The sequence below is a fragment of the Pipistrellus kuhlii genome, unplaced genomic scaffold, assembly GCF_014108245.1.
Source record: "Pipistrellus kuhlii isolate mPipKuh1 unplaced genomic scaffold, mPipKuh1.p scaffold_m20_p_4, whole genome shotgun sequence".
Lineage (NCBI taxonomy): Eukaryota > Metazoa > Chordata > Mammalia > Chiroptera > Vespertilionidae > Pipistrellus > Pipistrellus kuhlii.
In genome coordinates, this window is record NW_023425540.1 from 7,113,666 (window position 1) to 7,135,669 (window position 22,004).

The following is a 22,004-nucleotide window of genomic DNA, read 5'->3' on the forward strand; positions in this document are numbered from 1 at the left end:
CAGGGCCAGCAGCTCTATGTAACTGTACTACAATGGGTGTGCTACAAAGATAACAGTTCACATTAGCAATGGCAATATTGATTTGTGGCTACTGTTGTTTCAATGAACTACTTCAATATACCTTCTCTATTCACGAGATCCAATCACAAATCACATTTCAGTCTCCAAGTGTGCTGTGCTTGTTTTTCACTCTTTGGATTTCTAATAACATCATTACATTCATTTTCTTTTTAGAAAGATACAATTTAGTTATTTAAAATTGTGGTTATTTCTCATTTTACTGAGCAGTTCCAAACAAATTATCTTTAAAAAGAATTCCAAAGCATCAGCTGAAGGTAAGTTATTTTCAAAGTTTTTAAGGTTTTATTTTTTTAATGTTCTTATTGATTTTTAGAGGTAGAGGAAAAGAGAGGGAGAAGGGATAGATAGAAACATTGATCGGCTGCCTCCTGCACACCCCTTTCTGGGGATCAAGCCCACAACCTGGGCATGTGCCCTGACTGGGAATCAAACCAGCAACCTCTTGGTGCATGGGAGAACTCTCAACCAACTCAGCCAACACTGACCAGGACAGGGTTTTTAAGCTTTTAAAAATAAAGAAAATACTGCTTTTGACTAGGACAACATTGCAGTACAATTTATGATGTAGCTATAAGAGCCATTCATTGAAAAAATGCACATCTTATAAATGGCCCACTTGTGGTAAGGACTGTCTACTTTAACAACTGAAAAAATAAAGCTATCATTCTTACAATGTATCAGTAATTCCCACATCCAACAAATACTGAAGGTGGCAACTACCAAGGTGAGAGTAATTTAAAAGTCAAAACAAGCATAAATCTGACATAAGAGTATCTACAGAAATTGTCCAGAACACACACATTTGCATGCATTTCCAGCTCAATTTGCAAAGAATCTACATATAACCAAAGGACAATTTTGAATCAAACATGAACATCAGAATACTCAAGCTTCATGACAAAAGTTACTCTAATAAAACAAGAAAAATAGAAGAGTGAACAGTAACAGCAGTATATTTTTTGGAGAGAGAGAAATCACCCACTTCTTTTATCACAAAAAAATCAATATTTTAATAACACTGGCCATCAAGTTATTCACTAGTGGAGCATTCCCTTCCAAGTTTTGTCTTTAAAATGTATTCACTCATACATTTGGATTAAGTTTATTCATCAAAAACCACTGTAGTCAGAATTCTAATCTTAAGTTTAACTCATAACTTATCAAAGCGCAGTCCAAACGCTCTATAATAAGTCTACCCTTTAGTTTGTATACACCTCATCTGAAAAACTGATTTACAAACAGGAGTGTGACCCTGTTTCTCCAAAGTAAATGCGTTTGCCTAAGACTTTGTGGCAATCAAACAGGCAGATTCAAGCAGCTCCTGCTAAGCTTCATCGGGCTTTGATAAAAACAGAGCCATCTGGGGCTGTGGCCCCATCTTCCTTCTCACTCACAGTCTCCACGGTCCCAGAAGCTGACACAATAACCATTGTTTTGTTATCTGAAACTGGCTTTTGTTTTTCAGCAATAGCTGCACAAACAGCAACAATCTCATCACTTTCAAAGTCATAGTCGGGAATGGACTTGGGTGAGACATGTGTGACTTCCTCTGGTACGTCGTTCTTTTTCATCCTCTGTGCTACCTTTTGCTGCTCCTGGAGCTTTCTTGCCCAAGAAAGGTCTTCCTTCCATATCTCAGGGTTCATTGGGTAGATATGAAGGGCTACTTGAAAACTTCGAATTGCCTAGAGAGAGAAAAGGCCAGGTTTTTCTGCTTGCATTGTTTTTTAAATGAATGCATTTAGCATAATCCACAATATCTGCATGTATATATAATACAGTACATATATTTTTTAACGTAACTGAATGTATGGGTGGAAGTTAGGGTTGTGCCCTAACCATGGATGATGATTATGAAGAAAAATAAAAGGTTGTAAAACTGTGAAAGGGAATGACAAATTGCTGATGAGGATTAAAAGTCCATCAAAATAGAGATATTGATATTATAGCTCAAAACAAGACAAACACATTGTTCAGCTTCTGCAGATCAGCTAATACATGAATCCAGTGACTTCTGGGGCTAAGTCAGGGTCAGGAAGGTACCAGAAACACACATCCTTGAAGCCAAGAGTTCAGATCACAGTAGCGCTAACATGCACTGAGTGCCACAGGAGACCAAGGCCAATGCTGCATAATGACAAATGGTCGACTCCCGTAATTATACAACACTTATAAAAACGTACGCACCCAACATCAGAACACCTGTGTATATAAAGTAAACAGTGACAGCACTGAAGGGAAGAACATCAATAAGGAAACAAGATTTGAGCAACGGACCAGACAGACCTACACAGAACCTTTCACTCAACATCAGCAGAACAGTACACATGGAACATTTTTTAGGACAGAGCACATGTTACATACATCACAAACAAGCCTTAACAAATGTAAAAAGACAGTCAACCATCTTTTCTGACCAAAATGGAATAAACTAAAATCAATAGCTAAAGGATAATGGGAAAATTCACAAATATGCAGACATTAACATTAATTCACAAATATGCACTCTTGAACAATCAGTAAATTCAAAAAGAAATCAAAGAGAAATTAAGATCTTGACACAAATGAAAATAAAAATACACTAAAATTATGGGATGCAGCAAAAGCAGAACTAAGAGGAAGTTTATAGCACTAACTGCCTATTTAAAAAGAAAAATTTCAAGTAAAAAAACAAAACAAAACCTACCTTCACACCTCAAAAAATTAGAAAAAGAAGAACCAACCCTATATTCATTTTCTAACATATACACCCAATTCTGCATAAAAATCTAAATAATTACTTATAGAGATATACTAACTATTGACTTTTAATTTATTACCTGTTCTATTTAATTATGTATTTTCTTATATTTTTTTATTTATGGGTGGGCAAAGTAGATTTATAGTTGTGAGTACACAAAATACAGAGTTTATTCTTATATTAATGTTCATTAACTAGAGGCCCAGCACACAAAATTTGTGCGCAAGGGGAGGGAGTTGTTGGGTCCCTCAGCCGGGCCTGCACCCTCTCCAATCTGGGACCCCTTGCTGGATGGCAGTTAGGCCCAAAGGGATCAGGCCTATATGGGCAGTTGGACATCCCTCTCGCAATCCGGAACCACTGGCTCCTAACTGCTCACCTGCCTACCTGCCTGATCGCCCCTAACCACCTCTGCCTCAACTCCTGTAACTGGAGCTTTGTCCAGAAGGAAGGCAGGATGACCAGATGTCCAGTTTACCAGGTCTAATTAGCATATTACCCTTTTATTGGTATAGATTATTGTATTATTTTTCATACAAACAACTATAAACCTACTTTTGCCCACCCCTGTAATAAGAATTGTTATATGTCAGAAATTTTAGCTTGCTTTCAATATATTTTTCATAGTATCCCTTCATTATGACATTGAGTAATTTTCAACCTTTCCAATCTTTCAAAAGATACATTAATTTTATATAAATATTACAAATTTAGATATTTATTCAAATAGAGCCCTAAAAAACATTAAATGAAGACAAAGTAACTGTTTTAATTCCTTCAAGAATTTCACAACGTAGTGGGCAAAACCATATCAACAGGAAAAAAATGAAATGAAACAGTTAAACAATGAGTACTCTTATTTAAAAATTTAAAATTTTGCCCTGGCCAGGTGGCTCAATTGGTTAGAGCACATGTGTCAAACACAAGGCCCTCGGGCCAAATCCGTCCCGCTAGGCCTTGCAATGTGGCCCGCACCGCGCTGTCATCACTGCACTCTGCTGCGTTTCCATCACAATGACAGTTTATGACTGTTCAGTAAACCATTCGGCCCGCGATTTAGGCTGGATTTTAGATTTTGGCCCCTTCTCTGATTGAGTTCGACACCCCTAGGTTAGAGTGTCGTCCCATACACCAAAAGGTTGCAGGTTCAATTTCAAGTCAGGCATAGACCAAGACTGGTCATTATGCTTACAGGCTATGTGAATTTTCCTTATTAATTTCCATGATTCTAATTACATGAAAAATATTCTGACCCTGATATAATTGGTGTTTATGATGTAAATAACAGTAATAACTCTGACCTGTGTTTGTGATTTAATACCTTTAAGGGCTGATTGGCTATTTATTTTTTTGCATAGACTTGATAAATGACTAACTTTTGGGTTGAGCTGATCAAAACATGTCAAAATAAAATTTTAGCCCTGGATAAATCATAGCCCTGGCCAGTGGGGCTCAGTTGGTTGAGTTGTCCAGTGCACTGAAAAGTTGTCAGTTCAATTCCTAGTCAGCCAGTCCATGTTTCTCTCTCAAATCTCTCCCTCTCTCTTCCTTTCTCTTTAAAAATCTAAAAATCTTTAAAAATAAATATTTTAAAAAAACAAAACAAAATATTAGCATTATAATCATCTGACTCCTTACCAAGACTATCTCTCCTAATCCAAGCTGAGCACGCCCCAGAGTTTGCCATGACTCCCACGAATGTGGATTTCTCTGCACAGCCATTTCTGCTGCATGAACTGCAGGGAACATTTCATGAAGTGACATTAGGACCTAGAGTCAAAAAGAGAAACGAAACCTGTCAGTAACATTCATAAACTAGCCAACTACTAATATATAACATATATAAGTAACTCTTTTCATTTTTAAAAACATCCCGAACCGGTTTGGCTCAGTGGATAGAGTGTCGGCCTACAGACTGAAGGGTCCCGGGTTTGATTCCGGTCAAGGGCATGTACCTTGGTTGTGGGCATATCCCCAGTAGGGGTGTGCAAGAGGCAGCTGATCAATGACTTTCTCTCATAGATGTTTCTAACTCTCTATCTCTCTCCCTTCCTCTCTGTACAAAATCAATAAAATATATTTTTTTAAAAATAAAAATAGCAGGAAATGCTATTTTGCTTCATCATGCTCACCAAACACAGTGCAATTTCATAAAGAAAGTGGCCTTCTTCATAACCCTTACCTGTGACTTCATCTCATACAGAGTAGCATCTTCTGGGGTTAACTGTAGTGCTTCATCCCACTTCTGAATGGCCTCTCGATATCTGTGGTTGTTAAAGTTACATTTATATCGCATTTCTAATGAGTCCTTGAGAGCACATGACCAAATTTAAAAACCAGATGCTAAGGAATAGTTTATCAAGCAATATCTCTATTCAAGAACTGATAGTAATGATATCACAAAAAATAGGAAAACTTAAGCGATAAGGGAAAGGAGACCAAAAGAGAAAAAAGCAAAACATAAATAAAAGAGATCTTGAAAAGCTCTCTCCAAGTTTTATGTCTGGGCTGAGAAGTCACCACAAGAGTTTCTCTTTTCTCATCAACCTCAATGTCGGCACTTGTTGGCAGTCATTTTAGATGTTTTACAAAGAACTTTTCTGAGGACTTCACAATCCAGGGGTAACCCTGGGCTCTAAGCTGCAGCGGTTTGCTGACAGATGGCAAGAAGCTGCTGGGAACTGCGTACAGACTCTTCAGTGGTCAGTGTCCTTGTCTATGAAACATTGTCCTGTCCATCACCATGAACATAGGCCCGTGGATAAGATGGGGCTGAATAAGTGAGGCAGGTATGGAGGTCATTTCCACTATCACCTTTCACTAATGTTCTCTTAATCACGTCTCTGTTGAGCTCCAAAGCCATTTTAGTCAATTAGTATCTCCATCTAGATGTCCCAAAAACATCTCAAACTCAGTGTGCCCCAAACTGATCTTTGCACACTCCAGGCCAAATCTGCAGAAGCATAGAAGCACTCTTCCTTCCTAAAAACAAATTAAAGGAATGACCAAGTCCTAGTTGATCTTCACAGCATCCTTCACAGAAGTTAACTCAAGTATACCTGAATATTTCTAGGAGGAGAAGTCCTTATTAACAGAACCTTTTTCATTCTACCTTTCTGTCTTGTGCCTTTCGCCCAATGGTTCTGGTTTCTAGAGCTAAATAGGAAATATATAACCCACCAGTTTTCATTCCTGGCTATGTACACAATGATTATGGAGATTATGGAGGAAAAACGCACACATGCATATACAAATACATACACACACAATACCTCAGATCAGTTAAAACAAATTCTCAGAGTAGGACTCAGGCATCTGTATTTTTTCAAAGTCCCCAGCTAATGCTAATAAAAACCAGGTGGGATGAACCAATTTTAATATCTCTCTTAGTATATTAATGTTGTATCTTTTCTTGAATAAGTTCCTGTTGCCTATTTTCCAGTTTCTTTATGTCCTCTGTGTGTGTTCTTGTGTATAATTCCCTACCCAGTATGAGAAGATTCAAATCAAACATAACTACAAATGTACTGATTTGTTAGCAGGGAGCAGAGAACTAAAAAACAAACAAACAAACAAAAAAACGAGGCAGAATTTGGCAGAAAATACAAAGTCGAAGAACATAAGCAAAATTACATTCTCTCTGTTTTCACCTTGCTATAGAACAGTTCCTTTACTAGGAAGTAATACAAATAGGCTACACCATTGCCAGGGTCTGATGCCACCTGGGCACATGGCAAATGAGCTGAGAACAAGCCTGCACAGCCAGCAGCGGTGAGGGCCCCCGGAGGGAGCGTGCGTTACTAAGCCTGCCTCGCCTGCCACTGTAGGTGTGGCAGTGGCTGCTGTTATCTCGCAGCAGAGGACTGTATGACTAAGCTGAAGACTCACCCACAAAGGCTGGCAGTCCATGCAGCACATCCGAATGTGCAGAGATGGCTGCCAGATCCACTACAGGGACCACTACGTTCAAAGCCTTTGTAAGGGACAAAGAACAATTTTCCTCCTAAATTTTAGAAATAAAAATAACAAACTCTAAACCAATGTTAGTGAGGGAAAATTCTCTAGAGGCGAAAAACATGATAAATATAACAGGAATATGACAATTTTTAAAATTATCATTTATGAAATAACACCAGCGAATGCAGGCAAGACCACCAATGGGTGCTTTCCTTCTCCTGGCCTACAGATAAAGGGTAACACCACTTTCGAGTCACGGGAAACTTGGCACCTAATAAACCAAGGGTCTCCCTTATTATGCTCTCATAGAGCTTGACGCTCCGCAGAGTATCTACTAATTCAACTTCAGTTTGGAACACACTGAGCAGGCACAGCCCTACTGCAGCTGTTGGGTAGGAGGCATTAAAAGATAAAAACTTGGCTTCGAGTCACTATGGTTAATAAGTGACCAAAGTCTGATTCAGCCAGTTTATAGTATCCAACTGAACAGCACAAGGAAGGAAGCAAAGGAACAGCCCAGGGGTTGTGCAAGAGCGGGAAGATAACACCTCCACTGAGGCAAGGCCCAGCTGGTGACCAAGCCAGTCAGTGAGATAGCACACCCATCCAGCAGATAGAAGTATCAGTATTTAGCTACTCTGTTCCTAATTAAATGTCTCATTTACTATAGTCCGAGCTCTATACTTATCAGCTTATTCACTTAATAAATATTTATTGAGCACCTACTCTGGGCCAGGTAGGATTCTAAGAACTGAGGATGCAGCATTCAACAAGATGTAAATAGGCCTGGGGGTGGGAGCAGGTGGAAGAGGGCAAAGGGGGGATAAATAGTGACGGAAGGAGACTTAACTTTCAGAGTGTTGAACAATACAATATACAGGTGATGTATTACAGCATTGTACATTTCGAACCTATAATTTTATTAACCAATTTCACCCCAATAAATTACATTTTTCTTAAAATTTTAAAAAGATGTAAATGGACCCTACTCTTCTAGATCTTACACTCTAGAACATCTGCATGTGGAAAGAAGGCCGGAAAAGATAACAAACGTAAGTTAGAATATGGTAAGTGCCATGATGAAAACCAACTGGACTGAGGTGATAGGTACTGACGGGGTGGCCACTCAGAATGCAGGTTCAGGGAAGGTCTCTAGGAAAACATCTGAGCCAAGATCTGAATGTTAAAAAGTCCTCAGCCAACTGAAGACCTGCAGCAAGTTCATTCCAGACAAAGGGCACAAAGAGCCCAAGGCAGGACTACACACCTGTATCCTGAGGGAAGGGAAGAAGACCAGCATGGCTAGAGCAGGAGGAAGGAGAGTGAAAGGCCGCCACAGCCACAACCACTCAGGGACCGGCAGGCGAAATGAAATGAGCAAAAGAAAATGACGGATTTCACTGTATGTGTGATGGGAGCCTCCAGGGAGAATGGACTGTGGGGGTGTGAGAATGAGGACCAAAGACAGTTAGGAGGCTACACGGAGTCATCTAGGTAAGAGGTATCTGCAGACTAGACAAGGTGAAAACAGAGGAGAAGATTAGGCTGTGTTAAGTCAACTCAAAGTGGATTGGATTTAGAAGTGAAAAAAAAGAAAAAGGAAAGGAATCCAGGATGGTATCTTAGTTTGGGTTGCCTGGGAAAGAGAGTCTGAGGCCTAACGTAACTAACTCTTTGTGGGAGCAGGATCCCAGGGAAGCCAGAGTGAGGGAGAAAAAGAGAAGTGAGGTAGGAGGCGGGAGAATAAATACAAGGTGCATGTTAAGCTGGCAACAGCTTCAAAAACCAACCGCGATGATTGCTTTTCTTGTAGACCTTTCAGAGAGACTGTACGAAACGTGTGTTTGGAAGCAGTCCAGTGGCGGGAGGAGGAAAAAGCTTTGCCTGTCTCCCATCACCGAAGTCTTCCCCACAACCTTTAACCCACTTACTCTTGCTGTGCCATCAGTCCCTCAGAGGACCTCAGGTCCAGTAGGGCCACTGTCAAGGTCTTTCACTGTCAGCACCACACATGGGGCCTTTGGTCTGTGAGGACAGCAGCTGCCAGGGCCTTCAGCTCACAAAGGCAGGGAGCTTGGGGCACTGGGGAAGGTGAGCTCTGGTCAGCACAGAAGCCAGCAGAGTTGACTCCTGGCGTTTGGGCTTAAATTACTAGGCAGAAGGTGGGGCATTTCACTGACATAGCGAAGACTAGAAAGGAGCAGATGTTTGGGAGAAAAACCAAGAGTTCTGCTCTGTACATGTTATGTTTGAGACACTAAGGAGACATCCGAGTGGGTATAAGCATCGAATATTAGAAAGTCCAGGACTCGGGTGGGAAGACTGGTGCTTGTCAGCATCGGTCTCAAGATGGTGCTGAAAGCAAGAGGCCATGGAAGTTTAAGAAGTCAAATACTGTATTTGGAAAGGACAAGGAGCACTTTCTAAATACTGTGGCCCACCAACAGTTAGAAAATGAGCAAAAGAAAATGAAGGAGTGGACACTGAAACAAGGACAGGCACGACAGTGGGGTAGATTAGGGAGCAGTGTGTTTAGGAAGGGAGGGGTCAGCTGTGCGGGCACAGTAAATGAAAACAGATAATCTTTCTAAGAGGGGGATTAGTGGGGACAGAAACCTGGCTGGAATGGACTGAGAGAATCATCCATCAAGCAATGGAGTTTGTGGTGAAGGAAAGCAGAGAAATTTTAGGGCATGTGAGTCAAGGGAAGCTTTTTTTTTTTTTTTTAATCCTTACCCAAAGATATTTCTTTCCATTGATCTTTAGAGAGAGGGGAAGGGAGGGATGAGGGAGATAGAGAGAAACATCAACGTGAGAATGACACATCAACAAGTTGCCTCCCACACATGCCCTAACCAGCACCAGTGCCCTTGACCAGAATCGAACCCAAGACCCTTCAGTCTGGGCAGGTGTCGGGGTGGGGAGGTTGTGCTCTAAGCACTGAGAAAACCAGCCACAGCTTTTAAATGTATGCTATCTCACTTGTATACCAGTGAGAGGGAGCCAAAAGAGAGAAACAAATGACATCAAAATGAAGATCACTGTTAGTTAATATGGTCATGCTGACACTCAAGACCATGTGTGTTAAATGGCCAAATCACCTTCAAGTTCACTCTGATGGGTATACTCTTTTAGACAAGAGACAAATTCATGGTAAATTCTAATTAAATTCCTGCTTCACACACGAACACATTCATTCTCAAAGAAAAAAAAAAAATAGACTACGTAGCTACACAATCAAATATCACCATCTAGTGGCTGAAACCATAAAAGCCAAAATACTGAAATTAAGTCTCACCCTGTGACTACTGAGAAGGTACATATCCTAGTTAATAATAATTCTAGGAGAAAAAAAAAGTCTGAACAAACATCTTACAAACACATTAACACTACATGAGTGCACCGATCATGCAGAACATCCGAGGAGAGAGAGTATCTGAAGTACAGGTGCTGCGGGTTTCTAGGTGCCAGGTGGCATGCTCAGCTTTTACATGTACTTGCTCTTTAATCCCCCAGGGGCTATGAGATAAATCTCTCCATTGTACAGCTGAGGAAACTGGAGACCGGAACTTAAAAAGCTAATAACCAGCCAAGTTTGTGCAGACAGAACGATAAAGCTAGGATCTGAACAGAGGTAAAATAACTTCAAAGTCCATATGCAAGTACTAGCAGGGGCTGAGCTTTATTTAAATGTAACTTCATTATTTCTGCTTATTTTATTTTCAACCAAGTTTAATATTCTCTTAGATATGGTCAACTACTATTTCTACATATTTTTTGGCATAGAGTCACCAAAATACTTGATTCCCCTAGATGCCTCTAATTCTGTTTAGTTATTTCCTAAAGCTCTGTGTACACTATTCTAAAACACAAGCTTTATGAGCAAAAGAAACTTACTGATCTCAGCGTCCTTCAATCACACAGAGCATCCAATCCAGCTGATTTTAATGAAATGACTCAATGTTTTGACATGCAAGCAAAAAAACAAGAGTTATTTTGTTTATCGACAAAGTTGATCTCTCTCCTCTACACAGGAAATTCAGAGGGAATCCCATGGCAATAACTGAATAGTTTTTCCCTTCCACACACTAATGTAGTCCAGAAAAAAAGACAAAAACAACAAAGTTAATGAACTTTTAACAGGCATTTACAGGAATTTCTAAAGATGTTTTATGGATGTTCTGAAAGTGATTCCATAAATAAGGGAAATTTATTCTTCTGACTAAGAATAGAATGATCAATCTCACCAAGTTATAAAAGACAAAAAACCTTTGTGCCTAAAATAGGAATTTCGTGCATCGGGCCTCTAGTATATTAATAAAAGATTACACCCAGCCCTAGCCAGTTTGGCTCAGTGGATAGAGCCTCAGCCTGCAGACTGAAGGACCTCCGGTTCAGGCAAGGGCACATGCCCAGGGTTTAGGGCTTCATTTCCAGTAGGGGGCATGTAGGAGGCAGCCAATCAATGGTTCTCTCTCATCACTGATGTTTCTCTCTCTCTCCCTCTCCCTTCTTCTCTGAAATAAAATATATATATATATATATATATATATATATATATATATATATATATATATATATATGTATATAAAGATTACACCCAGAACGAAAAATAATAACAAACCTAGAAATTAAACTGTTTGCTTTTTGAACTTTGACTCATTTATGACAAAAATGATTAACAAATCTTCTAACCACCCTTACCAATTAGGAAAAAACAAAAAAGAACAGAAAAACAAAGAAAAGACATAGTACTTGGTCAGCACTACTGCTTTTAATTTCTCAAACTCTTCATTACCACATAGCAGATACCAGTCACAAGCACGAGGTCTAGTTTTATTTTATTTATTTATTTTTTTGAGGCCTAGTTTTAGATCTCTGGATGATCTAGAGTATTCTGTCCTACCAAAAACCTACTCTGAGACTATTCCTGCTCATCACACATATGTCTTCAAAAAAATCATATCTTTAGGGCAAATAAATCAACAGTCCTCATGATGCCAAGTGTACTTTTGCTAGTATTATTTCCTTCGCCAAATGTTTCAAGATTTTTATAAAAATACTGCTTTCAGCAAATATTACACCCAGCATAAGACTGACATAGGCACAATGTCTTTCAGTGGCTGCACTAGTGATAACCTGATGTCATCTATATCCCAAGATGAGGCAGTGGAAAGCATAAACATTATATGAAGTTTTCTTACCCAAAATGTTTAATCAGAATCTAAATCAAACCTCAACACAACTTTCAGTTTACAAGAAACACATGGAACAGAGGAACAAGGTAAGGAAACAATCAAATCGAAAACTGGTCTGGATTCTTCAAAATGTCAATGTCATATGGGGATAAAAATAGGGGACCCAAGAAGACACTAAAGAGATACAATACCAAATGCAAGCTGTGGACTTTTTTTAGATCCTAATTTTTTTAAAAAATTCTTTAAAGACACGTAGATGAAAGTTGGAGAAACCTAAATGTGGACTAGATATCAGATTACAGTTCAATTTCATAGGTCTGACAGCTCTTAAGCTTGGTAAAAGACCATCCTTACTCTTAGGAGAAGCATGCTGAATTAGGAACCAGGGGTCATAATGCCTACAACTTACTTTCAAATAAATCAGCAAAAAAATTCTAATAAACAGTTAAGTGTGTATATATGTGTAGGAAGATAAATAAACCAATTATTAAGGATTTTTTAATCTAATGTAAAGTACAACATAGAAAATATAGCCAATAATCCTATATAATAAAAGCCTAATAGGCTGTGTCCAGTCATCTAGTCACGGGTTCAACCAATCAAAGAGTAATAAGCTAAGGATATGCTAAGGCCACTCAACCGCTTGCTATGATGTGCACTGACCACATGGGGGGTAGATATTTGACCGGTCGACTAGTTGCTATGACATGCACTGACCATCAGGGGCAGACACTCCAACCAAGGTTACCTTGCTGCTAGGGTCCAGGCAATCTGGACTAAGAGAGACAGGCCGGACATGCCCTGGAGCCCTCCCACAGTCCTTCCCCGGCTGGCAAACCTTCTGTATCCCTCCCCGGCCCCAAATCGTGTACCAGTGGGGTCCCTCGACCTGGCCTGTGCCATCTCACAATCTAGGGGATGTAGGAGAGCCGGTTTAGGCCTGAAGGCAAAACAACCAGTCACTATGACATGCAATAACCACCAGGGGGCAGATGCTCAATGCAAAAGCTGTCCCCTGATAGGAGTGCTGCTCAGCCAATCAGACATCCACAGCAGTGCTAATAATGCCTGACTGCTGGCTTAGGCCCACTCTCTGGGAGAAGCAGGCTAAGCCATCAATTGGACATCCCCCAAGGGCTCCAGGACTGGGAGAGGGTGCAGGCCAGGCTGAGACCTCACCCTCCAACCACACCACCACAAGTGCACAAATGTCATGCACTGGGCTTTAGTACTGTAATGACTATGTATGGTGCAAGGTGGGTATTTGAAATATTGGAGTGATCACTTTATAAAGTACACTGAGTATGATCACCCCATCAATATTTCTTGGGCCTTCAATACTGCGGTGATTCTTCTTGGCATTGACTCCATGAAGAGTTGAAAGGTGTTGTGAGGAATCTGACACCATGCCTGATGAACAGCACTGTCCAGTTCTGTGAGATTTGATGATTATAGAACCAGCTGCCTGATGGCTCTATTAACTTCGTCCCACAGATGCTCAACTGGATTGAGATCTGCTGATTGTGGGGGCCACCTAAGCAAGGTAAAGTCTCCCTCATGTTCTTGAAACCACTCCTGCACAATACGAGCACCGTGGCATGGCGCATTGCCTTGTTAGAAGAAGCTACTTCCATTGGGATATGCCATTCAACATGATAGGATAAACTTGATCAGCAACAATACTTAGGTATGTAGTGCTATTCAGATGTTGTTCCACATGAATTAAAGGGCCCAAATCACGCCAGGAAAACATGCCTTAAACCCTAACACTGCCCCCACCAGCTTGAAGGGTTGTACTCATGCATGTGGGGGGCATGCTTTAATGCTGTTTCCGCAAAATTCTCACTCTGCCATCTGCATGATGCATCTGGAAACGTGATTCATCGGACCCACATGGCTTTTTTCCAATACTCGACTGTCCAATCCTTGTGTTTCTGTGCAAACTGGAGATGTTTTATCTTGGTGACTGCACACAGCAAAGGTGTTCGAACAGGCCTTCGGCTTCCACATTCCATACGATGCAGTGAACGGCTAATTTGCCTACAAACATCAGGTGGTCATAATAATCTGGCCACTCAGTGTATATGACTGTCTAACCACTATGCTATGCATCTGAAACTAATTTTAAAAATACTGAATGCTGCCGAAACCGGTTTGGCTCAGTGGATAGAGCATTGGCCTGTGGACTAAAAGGTCCCAGGTTTGATTCTGGTCAAGGACATGTACCGTGGTTGCCGGCACATCCCCAGTGGGGATGTTTCTCTCTCATCGATGGCATGGCGCACTGTCTTGTTAGAAGAAGCCATCGGTGAGATGTTTCTCTCTCATCGATGTTTCTAGCTTTCTATCCCTCTCTCTTCCTCCCTAAAAACTCAATAAAATATATTTTTTTAAAGAATACTGAATGTAAAATGTAGCTTAAAAATTAAGCCAGGCCAGTGTGGCTCAGTGATTGAGTGTCGATCTATGAACCAGAAGGTCACGGTTCAATTCCCAGGCACATGCTAGGTTTGCTGGCTCAATCCCCAGTATGGGGCATGCGAGAAGCAGCAGATCAATGATTCTCTCTCATTAGTGATGTTTCTATCTCTCTCCCTCTCCCTTCCTCTCTGAAATCAATAAAAATATATTTTTAATTAAATTAAAAAATTTTGAGTCTAGTCAGAGGAATATGGGGGAATCAACTATTCTTTCAACTTTAAGATAGACTTGAAATTTTTAAAAATAAGAAAAATTCTTCTGCACTTCTAGGTTATAGAAATACCTCTGTATATTTCATTTTATTCACATTGAGATTTTTTATTTCTCTGGAGTTCATTCTGTATGTGGTATAAGATACAGTTCCTTTTCCTCTATACACAGTTCCAACTTTCTCTACACAAGCTATTAAACAATGTCCTTTCTCCACTGATCTGTGGAAGAAAGATTTTTGGTTCCACTGAAAGAGCTAAGCAGAAGAAGGGGAAAAGGAATAAGAAAAGTAGGAAAAACAGCAAAGGGGAAAGAAAAAAAGGATGCATATAAGGAAAGAATAAGAATTTACAGCAGGGAGGGGAGGAAGATCTGGGAGAGATAATAAATCAACCGAAGGACTTTTATACATGCATATAAGTTCAACCAATGGACACAAAACTCTGGGGAAGGAGGGGATGTGTGGGAGGGAAGGAGGGGGGCAAAAAAAAAAAATCAATAAAATATATTTTAAAAAAAAAGAATTTAGCTGAGAAAGGGCTAAGAATAAAGAAATTATTATCAAACTCCATATTTACTAAAGTTTATAAGAAGTCAATGGGAAAAAAATAACTGAACACCAATAACATATATATATACACGTATGTGTGTGTGTATATATGTACACACACACACACACACACACACACCCTCAAAGCTATTCAGGAAAGCATCTAATTTATCTGGCCCACAATATCAAAAAGAGAACATTACACCATCTGCTACCAACCAGTAAGTTGGATTACATTTTACTGAGCTTTTACTCTATTTTTTTAAATCTATATATTTAAATACATCTTTATTGATTTCTGAGAAAAGAGAAGGAGAGAGAGAGAATCATCAATCAGCTGCCTCCTGTACACCCCCTAACCAGGAATGTGCCTGGGATCGAACCGTGACCTATTGGTTCACAAGTCAGCGCCCATGCACTGAGCCCCAATGACCGGTGCCTTTCCCTACTGTAGACAGAACAGAAAGGCTGGCAGAGCAGAGACGTTCTAAGAATCTTAAAGACTTTTTACAAACTTTCAGATACCATGGGAATGTTTCAAGGTGACTTTAAAACCTATTACTTTAATTTAGCGCCTAGATCAGATTTTAAAATATTAAACATAGAATTCATAACTCTTCATCCCACTGCTGACAGCAAGTCAGAAAATGTACATGTTCTGTAAAGGAAAACCACAAAAACACACCTTTTATTTTCGGCCAGGCTGGCTCCCTCATCCTTCAGCTGCTTGCTTCTCCTGGCACAGCCTTCCAGGAGACTTTCTTTCCTGCGTTTGGTGGCGTGAAGCCCATTCCCTTCTTCACTCTCAGCTGCATCCTTTTCATCGGCGGCTTCAGCCTCAAACTGCTGGGAAGTGACCTTTGAGACTTTCTCACCAATTTTCCTCTTCCATCCGAAGGAAGCCATTCTGGAAAACCACAAAAAAAAAAAAAAAAAAAAAAAAAAAAAAAAAAGCTTTAAATTTCAAACTTGGCCCTTTATAGAAATAGTCCAACAAAGTGAAGAAGGAATAAAGGAATAAAGGAATAACAAAATCAGACTATCATTATTTATTTATTTGTTTGTTTATTTATTTATTTATTTATTTCAGAGAGGAAGGGAAAGGGAGCAAGAGATAGAAATATCAATTGACTGGCTGCCTTCTGCATGTCCTGCTGGGGACTGAGCACACAACCCAAACAGTGCCCTGACTGGGAACAGAACTGTAACCTCCTGGTTCATGGGTTGATGCTCAACCACTGAGCCACACGGGCTGGGCAACTGTCACCATTTCTTAACTCCCAATTAAACAGTGGTCCTAGGAAATAGTCGTCAAATAACATCAAGAAAGACAAGTGGACATTATGCATCTCCTGATGGAAGGGACACACCAGCCATGATATATTCTTGACTAAAATTAATCCTAAATCACATCAAGGCTTTAGTTTTAAGAAATATGGGATCTGGATGAACATGCAAAAATAACATGAGATGCCGACAGCAAAAAATAAATAAATAAATAAATAAAGCTAGTTTCTTCAAGAAATAAACTGCCAGGGTTTTGTAAAAGGAGGAAAGGTGGGAGGTAACTTCTAGATTAAAAGATGAAAAGACATACTAACCAAATAGAATTTTTGGATCTTGTTAGCTCTGGGTTCACATAAGGCAATGGGGAGGAAAAAGGAAAAATCAGAACACCAATTTGATATTTGATGATATTAATAAATAGTTATTTTTTAGGTATGGTAAATAGTATTATGATTACATTTATTAAAAAACCCCTATCTTTTAGGAATACATAATAAACTATTTCACGTGAAATTATAAAATATCTAGGAACTGTTTCAATGTCACCAGTGAGGGTAGGGGTGCAGTAGAGGAGAAATACAGATGAAAAATTGCTAAATTGATAATTGATGAAGTTAGGTGATGAGAACATAAGATCCCTTATATTTTTCTCTCTTTACATGAACATTTGAAATTTTCAATAATAAAAAGTTTTTGAAAGATTCACTTGGCAAATTCACAGTGAGTGAATCAGAAAGATAACAAATGTTGTTTTGTAAATCAGCAATGATATATAAATGTAAGGGGTAAGAAAGAATCTACACTAATGCAAATTGACCATCACTCTGCTACACCCACCAGCCAATCAGGGGGGATATGCAAAATAGAAGGCCAAAAATGGCAGGTGCCAAGCTGCTCCAGGCACAGAGTGGCCCGGCAGGACAGGATGCCGGCTATTGTGTGGGAAGGAAGAGGCAAAGGGATCTACAGGAACAGCACTCCAGCCACAGTGAAGACAAAAGATGAAGTCGGCAGACTCCAGTCTGAGTCTGCAGCAAAGATGGCAGACTCCAGCCATAGCGAAGGTCTGGGTCCCAGGTGCCGGAGAAAAACTGGTGCTGGAAGTCAAGGGAAGGAAGGCCTATTGCACGAATCAATTTATGCAACAGGCCTCTAGTAAAAGAATAATTGATGAAATGAAGTTAAAGGAAACCCCAGAAGAATTCAACAAATATTTATTTAGAGGAGGGATCCAAGAACTCTTTATTAATCACATGGATGTGCTATAGAGAAACCTCTAAAATTTTTATATTTTTATGTGCCTGTGTGTGTATGTGTGCACGTGCATTCTTAAAGGAATCTATGGCCCCAAAGAGATTATGATCAACTTGAGGGATAGGAAAAGCAATGAACCAGAAGTCTTCATAAAACTATCCAAGCATGAGAATTGTGGGAATAAGAAATGAAATAGTGCCAAAACCAGTTTGGCTCAATGGATAGAGCATCGGCGTGGAGACTGAAGGGTCCCAGGTTTGATTCCGGTCAAGGGCATGTACCTTGGTTGCGGGCATATCCCCAGTAGGGGGTGTGCAAGAGGCAGCTGCTGATCAATTACTCTCTCTCATCGATGTTTCTAACTCTCTATCTCTCTCCCTTCCTCTCCATACAAAATCAATAAAATATATTAAAAAAAAAAAAAAGAAAGAAATGAAATAGTAAGTTCTAGCAGATATCAAGGTCTTCACATCTGAGGCACCCAGCTGAGGTAAAGTATACTGTAAGTAGTCACTAGAAGGAAAGGGATAGAAAAAGTGAGGCCCTTTATATGGAAAGGCCCAAGATATTGGCAGAAATTGAAGGGGTAAGAAAATCGTGTGTTACGTGTCTAAGTTCTTAATGAATATGAGTCAGTGCCAATAAATTATAGCAAAAAAGAAATGTATAGGATTAGGTTTCAGCTGTGTTTGCAGCGGTTCACAGTTCAATAAATACTAAATGAATTCAGCAGATTTTTTTTTTTTTTAAAGAAATGTAAAAGTTGTTAAGGGTGAAACAAATGATTTCCAAAGGAACAGGGATTTTTAGAAAAGCCTAGAGAAGCAATGGATTATAAACTATACTAGGGAATTAGGACAATGCCAAACTCTCTCCCCAGACCTGTTACAAGAGGAGATTCTGGGATTCCTATGTTTGAAGATGACAAGAACTTAGGCCCTCAATGGCTGAAAATGGAAGTGTGGATACGACAGAACAGAAGTACAAAGGCGCAGAGTGAGGACAAGAGAGAGCGGATCATTAGGCAAGTCTCACAAGACACTAGGATAATCCAAGATGAGGAGGAAGTCTTGCCCCGGCTGATCTGGCTCAGTGGGTAGACTGTCAGCCCTCGGACTAAAGGGTCCTGGGTTCGATTCCGGTTAAGGCCACATGCCTGGTTGTGGGCTCAATCCCCAGTAGGGGGCGTGCAGGAGGCAGCCGATCAATTATTCTCTCATCATCATCATCAATATTTCTATCTCTCTCTCCCTCTCCTTTCCTCTCTGAAATCAATAAAAATATATTTAGAAAGAAAGAAAGTCTTGTGTTTATGACTATCTCTAAAGGTGACTAGAATGAGGATGATTTAGTTTTCTGGTTTCACGTTTCCAAATGCAACTTTGTGAGGCACCCTGATAGGTATCTGCTGTGGTTACTAAAGGCAAATTACATAATTCATTAGTCAGGTCTGTAGATTATTGGGAGCAGGGTGTAGGGTGCAGGAAAGGATAAAGGGACAGACTTATATCTTATTTTTTTTTAAATCAATACTTCAGCCCAGCTGGTGTGGCTCAGTGGTTGAGCATCACCCATGAACCAAGAGGTCACCAGTTCAATTCCCAGTCAGGGCATATGCCTGGATTGTGGGCTCGATCTCCAGTAGGGGGCATGCAGGGGGCAGCTGATCAATGATGCTTCTCTCTCATCAATGTTTCTCTCTATCCCTCCCCATTACTTCCTCTAAAAACCAATTTTTAAAAATATTTTTTTTAGGTCTAGGCCTCAAATGGTGGTTCTCAACCATGAATAAAAAAGCCACACACCCTGCTGGCTCAACTGCTTCTGCCATTCTCCTCCATAAATCCTTTAAGATCCCAAGAGACCAGAAGCTAGGGAGGCCAGGACACAATGAGATTTTAGGCGTATAAACAGCCTGACAACCCCCATCAATTGACAAGTTTAGCCTTGAAGAGAGGCACAAGAATACATTCCTCTCAGACAAGTACTAATATGGAATGAAAAGTTTAGGCAATGCCCCCCCCGCCAAAAAAAATATAAATAAAATAAAATAAAATAAAATAAAATAAAATAAAATAAAATAAAAAAGAAAAAGAAAAGTTTAGGCAAGTTCAGAGGTAGAGAAAAGGAAATGACAAATTTCATACCCCCAACTTCACACTTTTCAGAGAAATAGGAGGCTGGTCCTCTGCTCCAAGTAAAGGGGAAAGAAATGATCCTGAGACATGAGAACAGAAAAGATCTGAAACAGTCACTCGGAAGAACAGACACAGCAACAGTAAGGGCTGAGTGAAGATGCTACAGAATCAAGAGTGCACTGAGGTTAAAAAGCACAAATCTCTTACCAAAACCGTGGTAAGCTTTACATTCTCTTCACAACTGTCTGGAGACCACAGGTAAAGTTAATTACCATACGGGATAAGTGCCAGCAGAGAGTAAGCAAAGGATGCCAGGATGTCAGAGAAGACACACTGAGCTCCGGTGGATATTGAAGAATAAAAATTAGCCAGGCTGTCAAAGCCGGTTTGGCTCCGTGGATAGAGCGTCTGCCTGCGGACTGAAGGGTCCCAGGTTCGATTCCAGCCATGGGCATGTACATTGGTTGCGGGCACATCCCCAGAAGGGGGTATGCAAGGGGCAGCTGATCGATGTTTCTTTCTCATCAATGTTTCTGGCTCTCTATCCCTCTCCCTTCCTGTCTGTAAAAAAATTAATAAAAATGTATTTTTTAAAATTAGCTAGGCTTAAAAGAAGGGTGAGTCCCATGACGTACATAACACACTTCCCGCCTTGGAGAATGTAACACTGCGACTTGATTCCGGTATCTTCAGGAGTACGACTGTACTGTTCTTAAGGCTACCTGAACATTCAATCACAACTTCTTATACAGAGGCTTTCTTAAGTCTGTAGTTACATTTTGCACCAGGACAAATAAATTAAAAAATCATCGTACAGGTACATCATAATCAAGTGGGATTCAGATTAAAGTCGTGAAACCACACACATTCATTATGCAGAATTATACTTAATGGGCGCCCTGAGAATTCTAAACAACGACGTTGTGTTCCGAGTTCCTCTGCCGGCACAGGAGCCCCCCAGCCCGCCTGGGAGTCCCGCGGCCGCCGGACAGCTCCCAGCCCAGCTGCAGAGGCCGGTCCGCTCCCGCCGGGGGACGCGACACCCCAGACCCGGACCCGCCGAGAACACGGTCAGGAACTCAAAACAGAAGCCTCCCGCGAGCAGGAATGGCCTCGGAGGTGAGGCATTCCAGACACCATGTACCCGAAAGCGTCCCCGCGGGGCTGAAACCAGCACTGGCGGCTTCCCTCCTTTTCTCACCATGTAAACCTGAGAAAGTCACCCAGGCTCCCGGCACGGCCCCGCGTTCCCGGCCCCGCTCCTCCCGGCGCTCCGGGAAGGTCTGCGCCGCGCACACCGCCGGGCGGGGGAGGGCCGACCCCCATGCCCGCCCCCGGACCCTGCCTCAGCCTCCCGGCTCCGCCACAGCCCCTGGAGCCCCGACGCCGCCCTCGGAAGCGCCTTTCTCGCCTCACCACAGCCCCACTCGCCTCCTTGTCCTGCTCTCCCTCCGGTTCCCAGCACAGACCACGGAGCCAGTTACTGGAGCACCACTACCCCGCGGCCCCGCTGCCGTGTTTACATTCCGCTTGCCCTTTGCCCACCGGAAGCGGAAGTCACCGTGGCCGACCTCCGACCTGCCTACTTTGAATACCGACCCGCGGCTTCGGAAGCGGCCTGAGAAACCGGCAGGGGAGAGACGCTTCTCAAAGCTTTTCTCCTCCGCCAATCCTTCCCTGGGGCGGGGGGGGTTACAACAGATCCCAGAAGTCATTGCGGCCCCTTTGCCCTCTGGGACTTGTAGTCCAGCCGCCCGAGCTGCAGCAGGCGGAAGTATGGAGTGCGCAGGCGCCGGCGGGAGGGGGCGTGGGAAGCTGCGGCTGCGCGGCGCAGCGGGGAGCAGGGAAGCCGGGAGGCGCGGGCAGAGCGATGTGGGCAGTTTTATGGCCTAAAAGATGCGCCCTGCGTCAGGAGAGGGGACACTCCCGCCGTGGAGGCCGGCCGCACGCAGAGGCCAGAGGCGGACTCACTAAAGAAGGGCTCGGGGAAGCCGATCGGGGAGCGTCGCTCCTGGGAAGACAGGAGCTTGGCCAAGGAGGGAAAATGACGGTCTCGGCAAAGCTGTGGTTCCTGTCTTGGGGACAAGTGCGGGAAAGTCACACGGGGA

At 41.5% G+C, this 22,004-nt stretch overlaps 1 protein-coding gene and 1 long non-coding RNA gene across 5 annotated transcripts; one reads left to right on the forward strand and one right to left on the reverse strand.

Moving 5' to 3' along the window:
- Positions 1–236: 236 nt before the first annotated feature.
- Positions 237–21,461, reverse strand: TTC33 (tetratricopeptide repeat domain 33). 4 transcript variants are annotated; one of them, XM_036411173.2, is made up of 6 exons: positions 21,328–21,441; positions 16,819–16,846; positions 15,903–16,124; positions 5,004–5,085; positions 4,460–4,591; positions 237–1,766 (listed from the first exon to the last, which is right to left on the reverse strand). In XM_036411173.2, the coding sequence occupies exons 3-6, from the start codon at positions 16,121–16,123 to the stop codon at positions 1,413–1,415; spliced, it is 789 nt and encodes a 262-aa protein (XP_036267066.1). In that variant the 5' UTR covers position 16,124; positions 16,819–16,846; positions 21,328–21,441; the 3' UTR covers positions 237–1,412. The 4 variants fall into 4 exon arrangements, with proteins under 4 accessions (XP_036267066.1, XP_036267065.1, XP_045427764.1 ...); XM_036411172.2 differs by lacking the exon at positions 16,819–16,846 and having other exon boundaries at positions 21,328–21,461; XM_045571808.1 differs by lacking the exon at positions 16,819–16,846 and having other exon boundaries at positions 21,313–21,426.
- LOC118703871 lies at positions 11,353–12,204 on the forward strand. The gene is made up of 2 exons (XR_004983170.1): positions 11,353–11,606; positions 11,641–12,204. It is a non-coding gene; the product is annotated as an uncharacterized LOC118703871 (long non-coding RNA).
- Positions 21,462–22,004: the final 543 nt, after the last annotated feature.

Bases quoted from the DNA above. Each gene is read 5' to 3' on its own strand.
- TTC33 (XM_036411172.2), bottom strand. From the start codon at position 16,123: ATGGCTTCCTTCGGATGGAAGAGGAAAATTGGTGAGAAAGTCTCAAAG. The intron at 5,086-15,902 runs GTGTGTTTTTGT...TAACAACCACAG, and splicing joins AGCCTGGCCGAAAATAAAAG to ATATCGAGAGGCCATTCAGA. The intron at 4,592-5,003 runs GTAAGGGTTATG...TTTTGACTCTAG, and splicing joins TGTATGAGATGAAGTCACAG to GTCCTAATGTCACTTCATGA.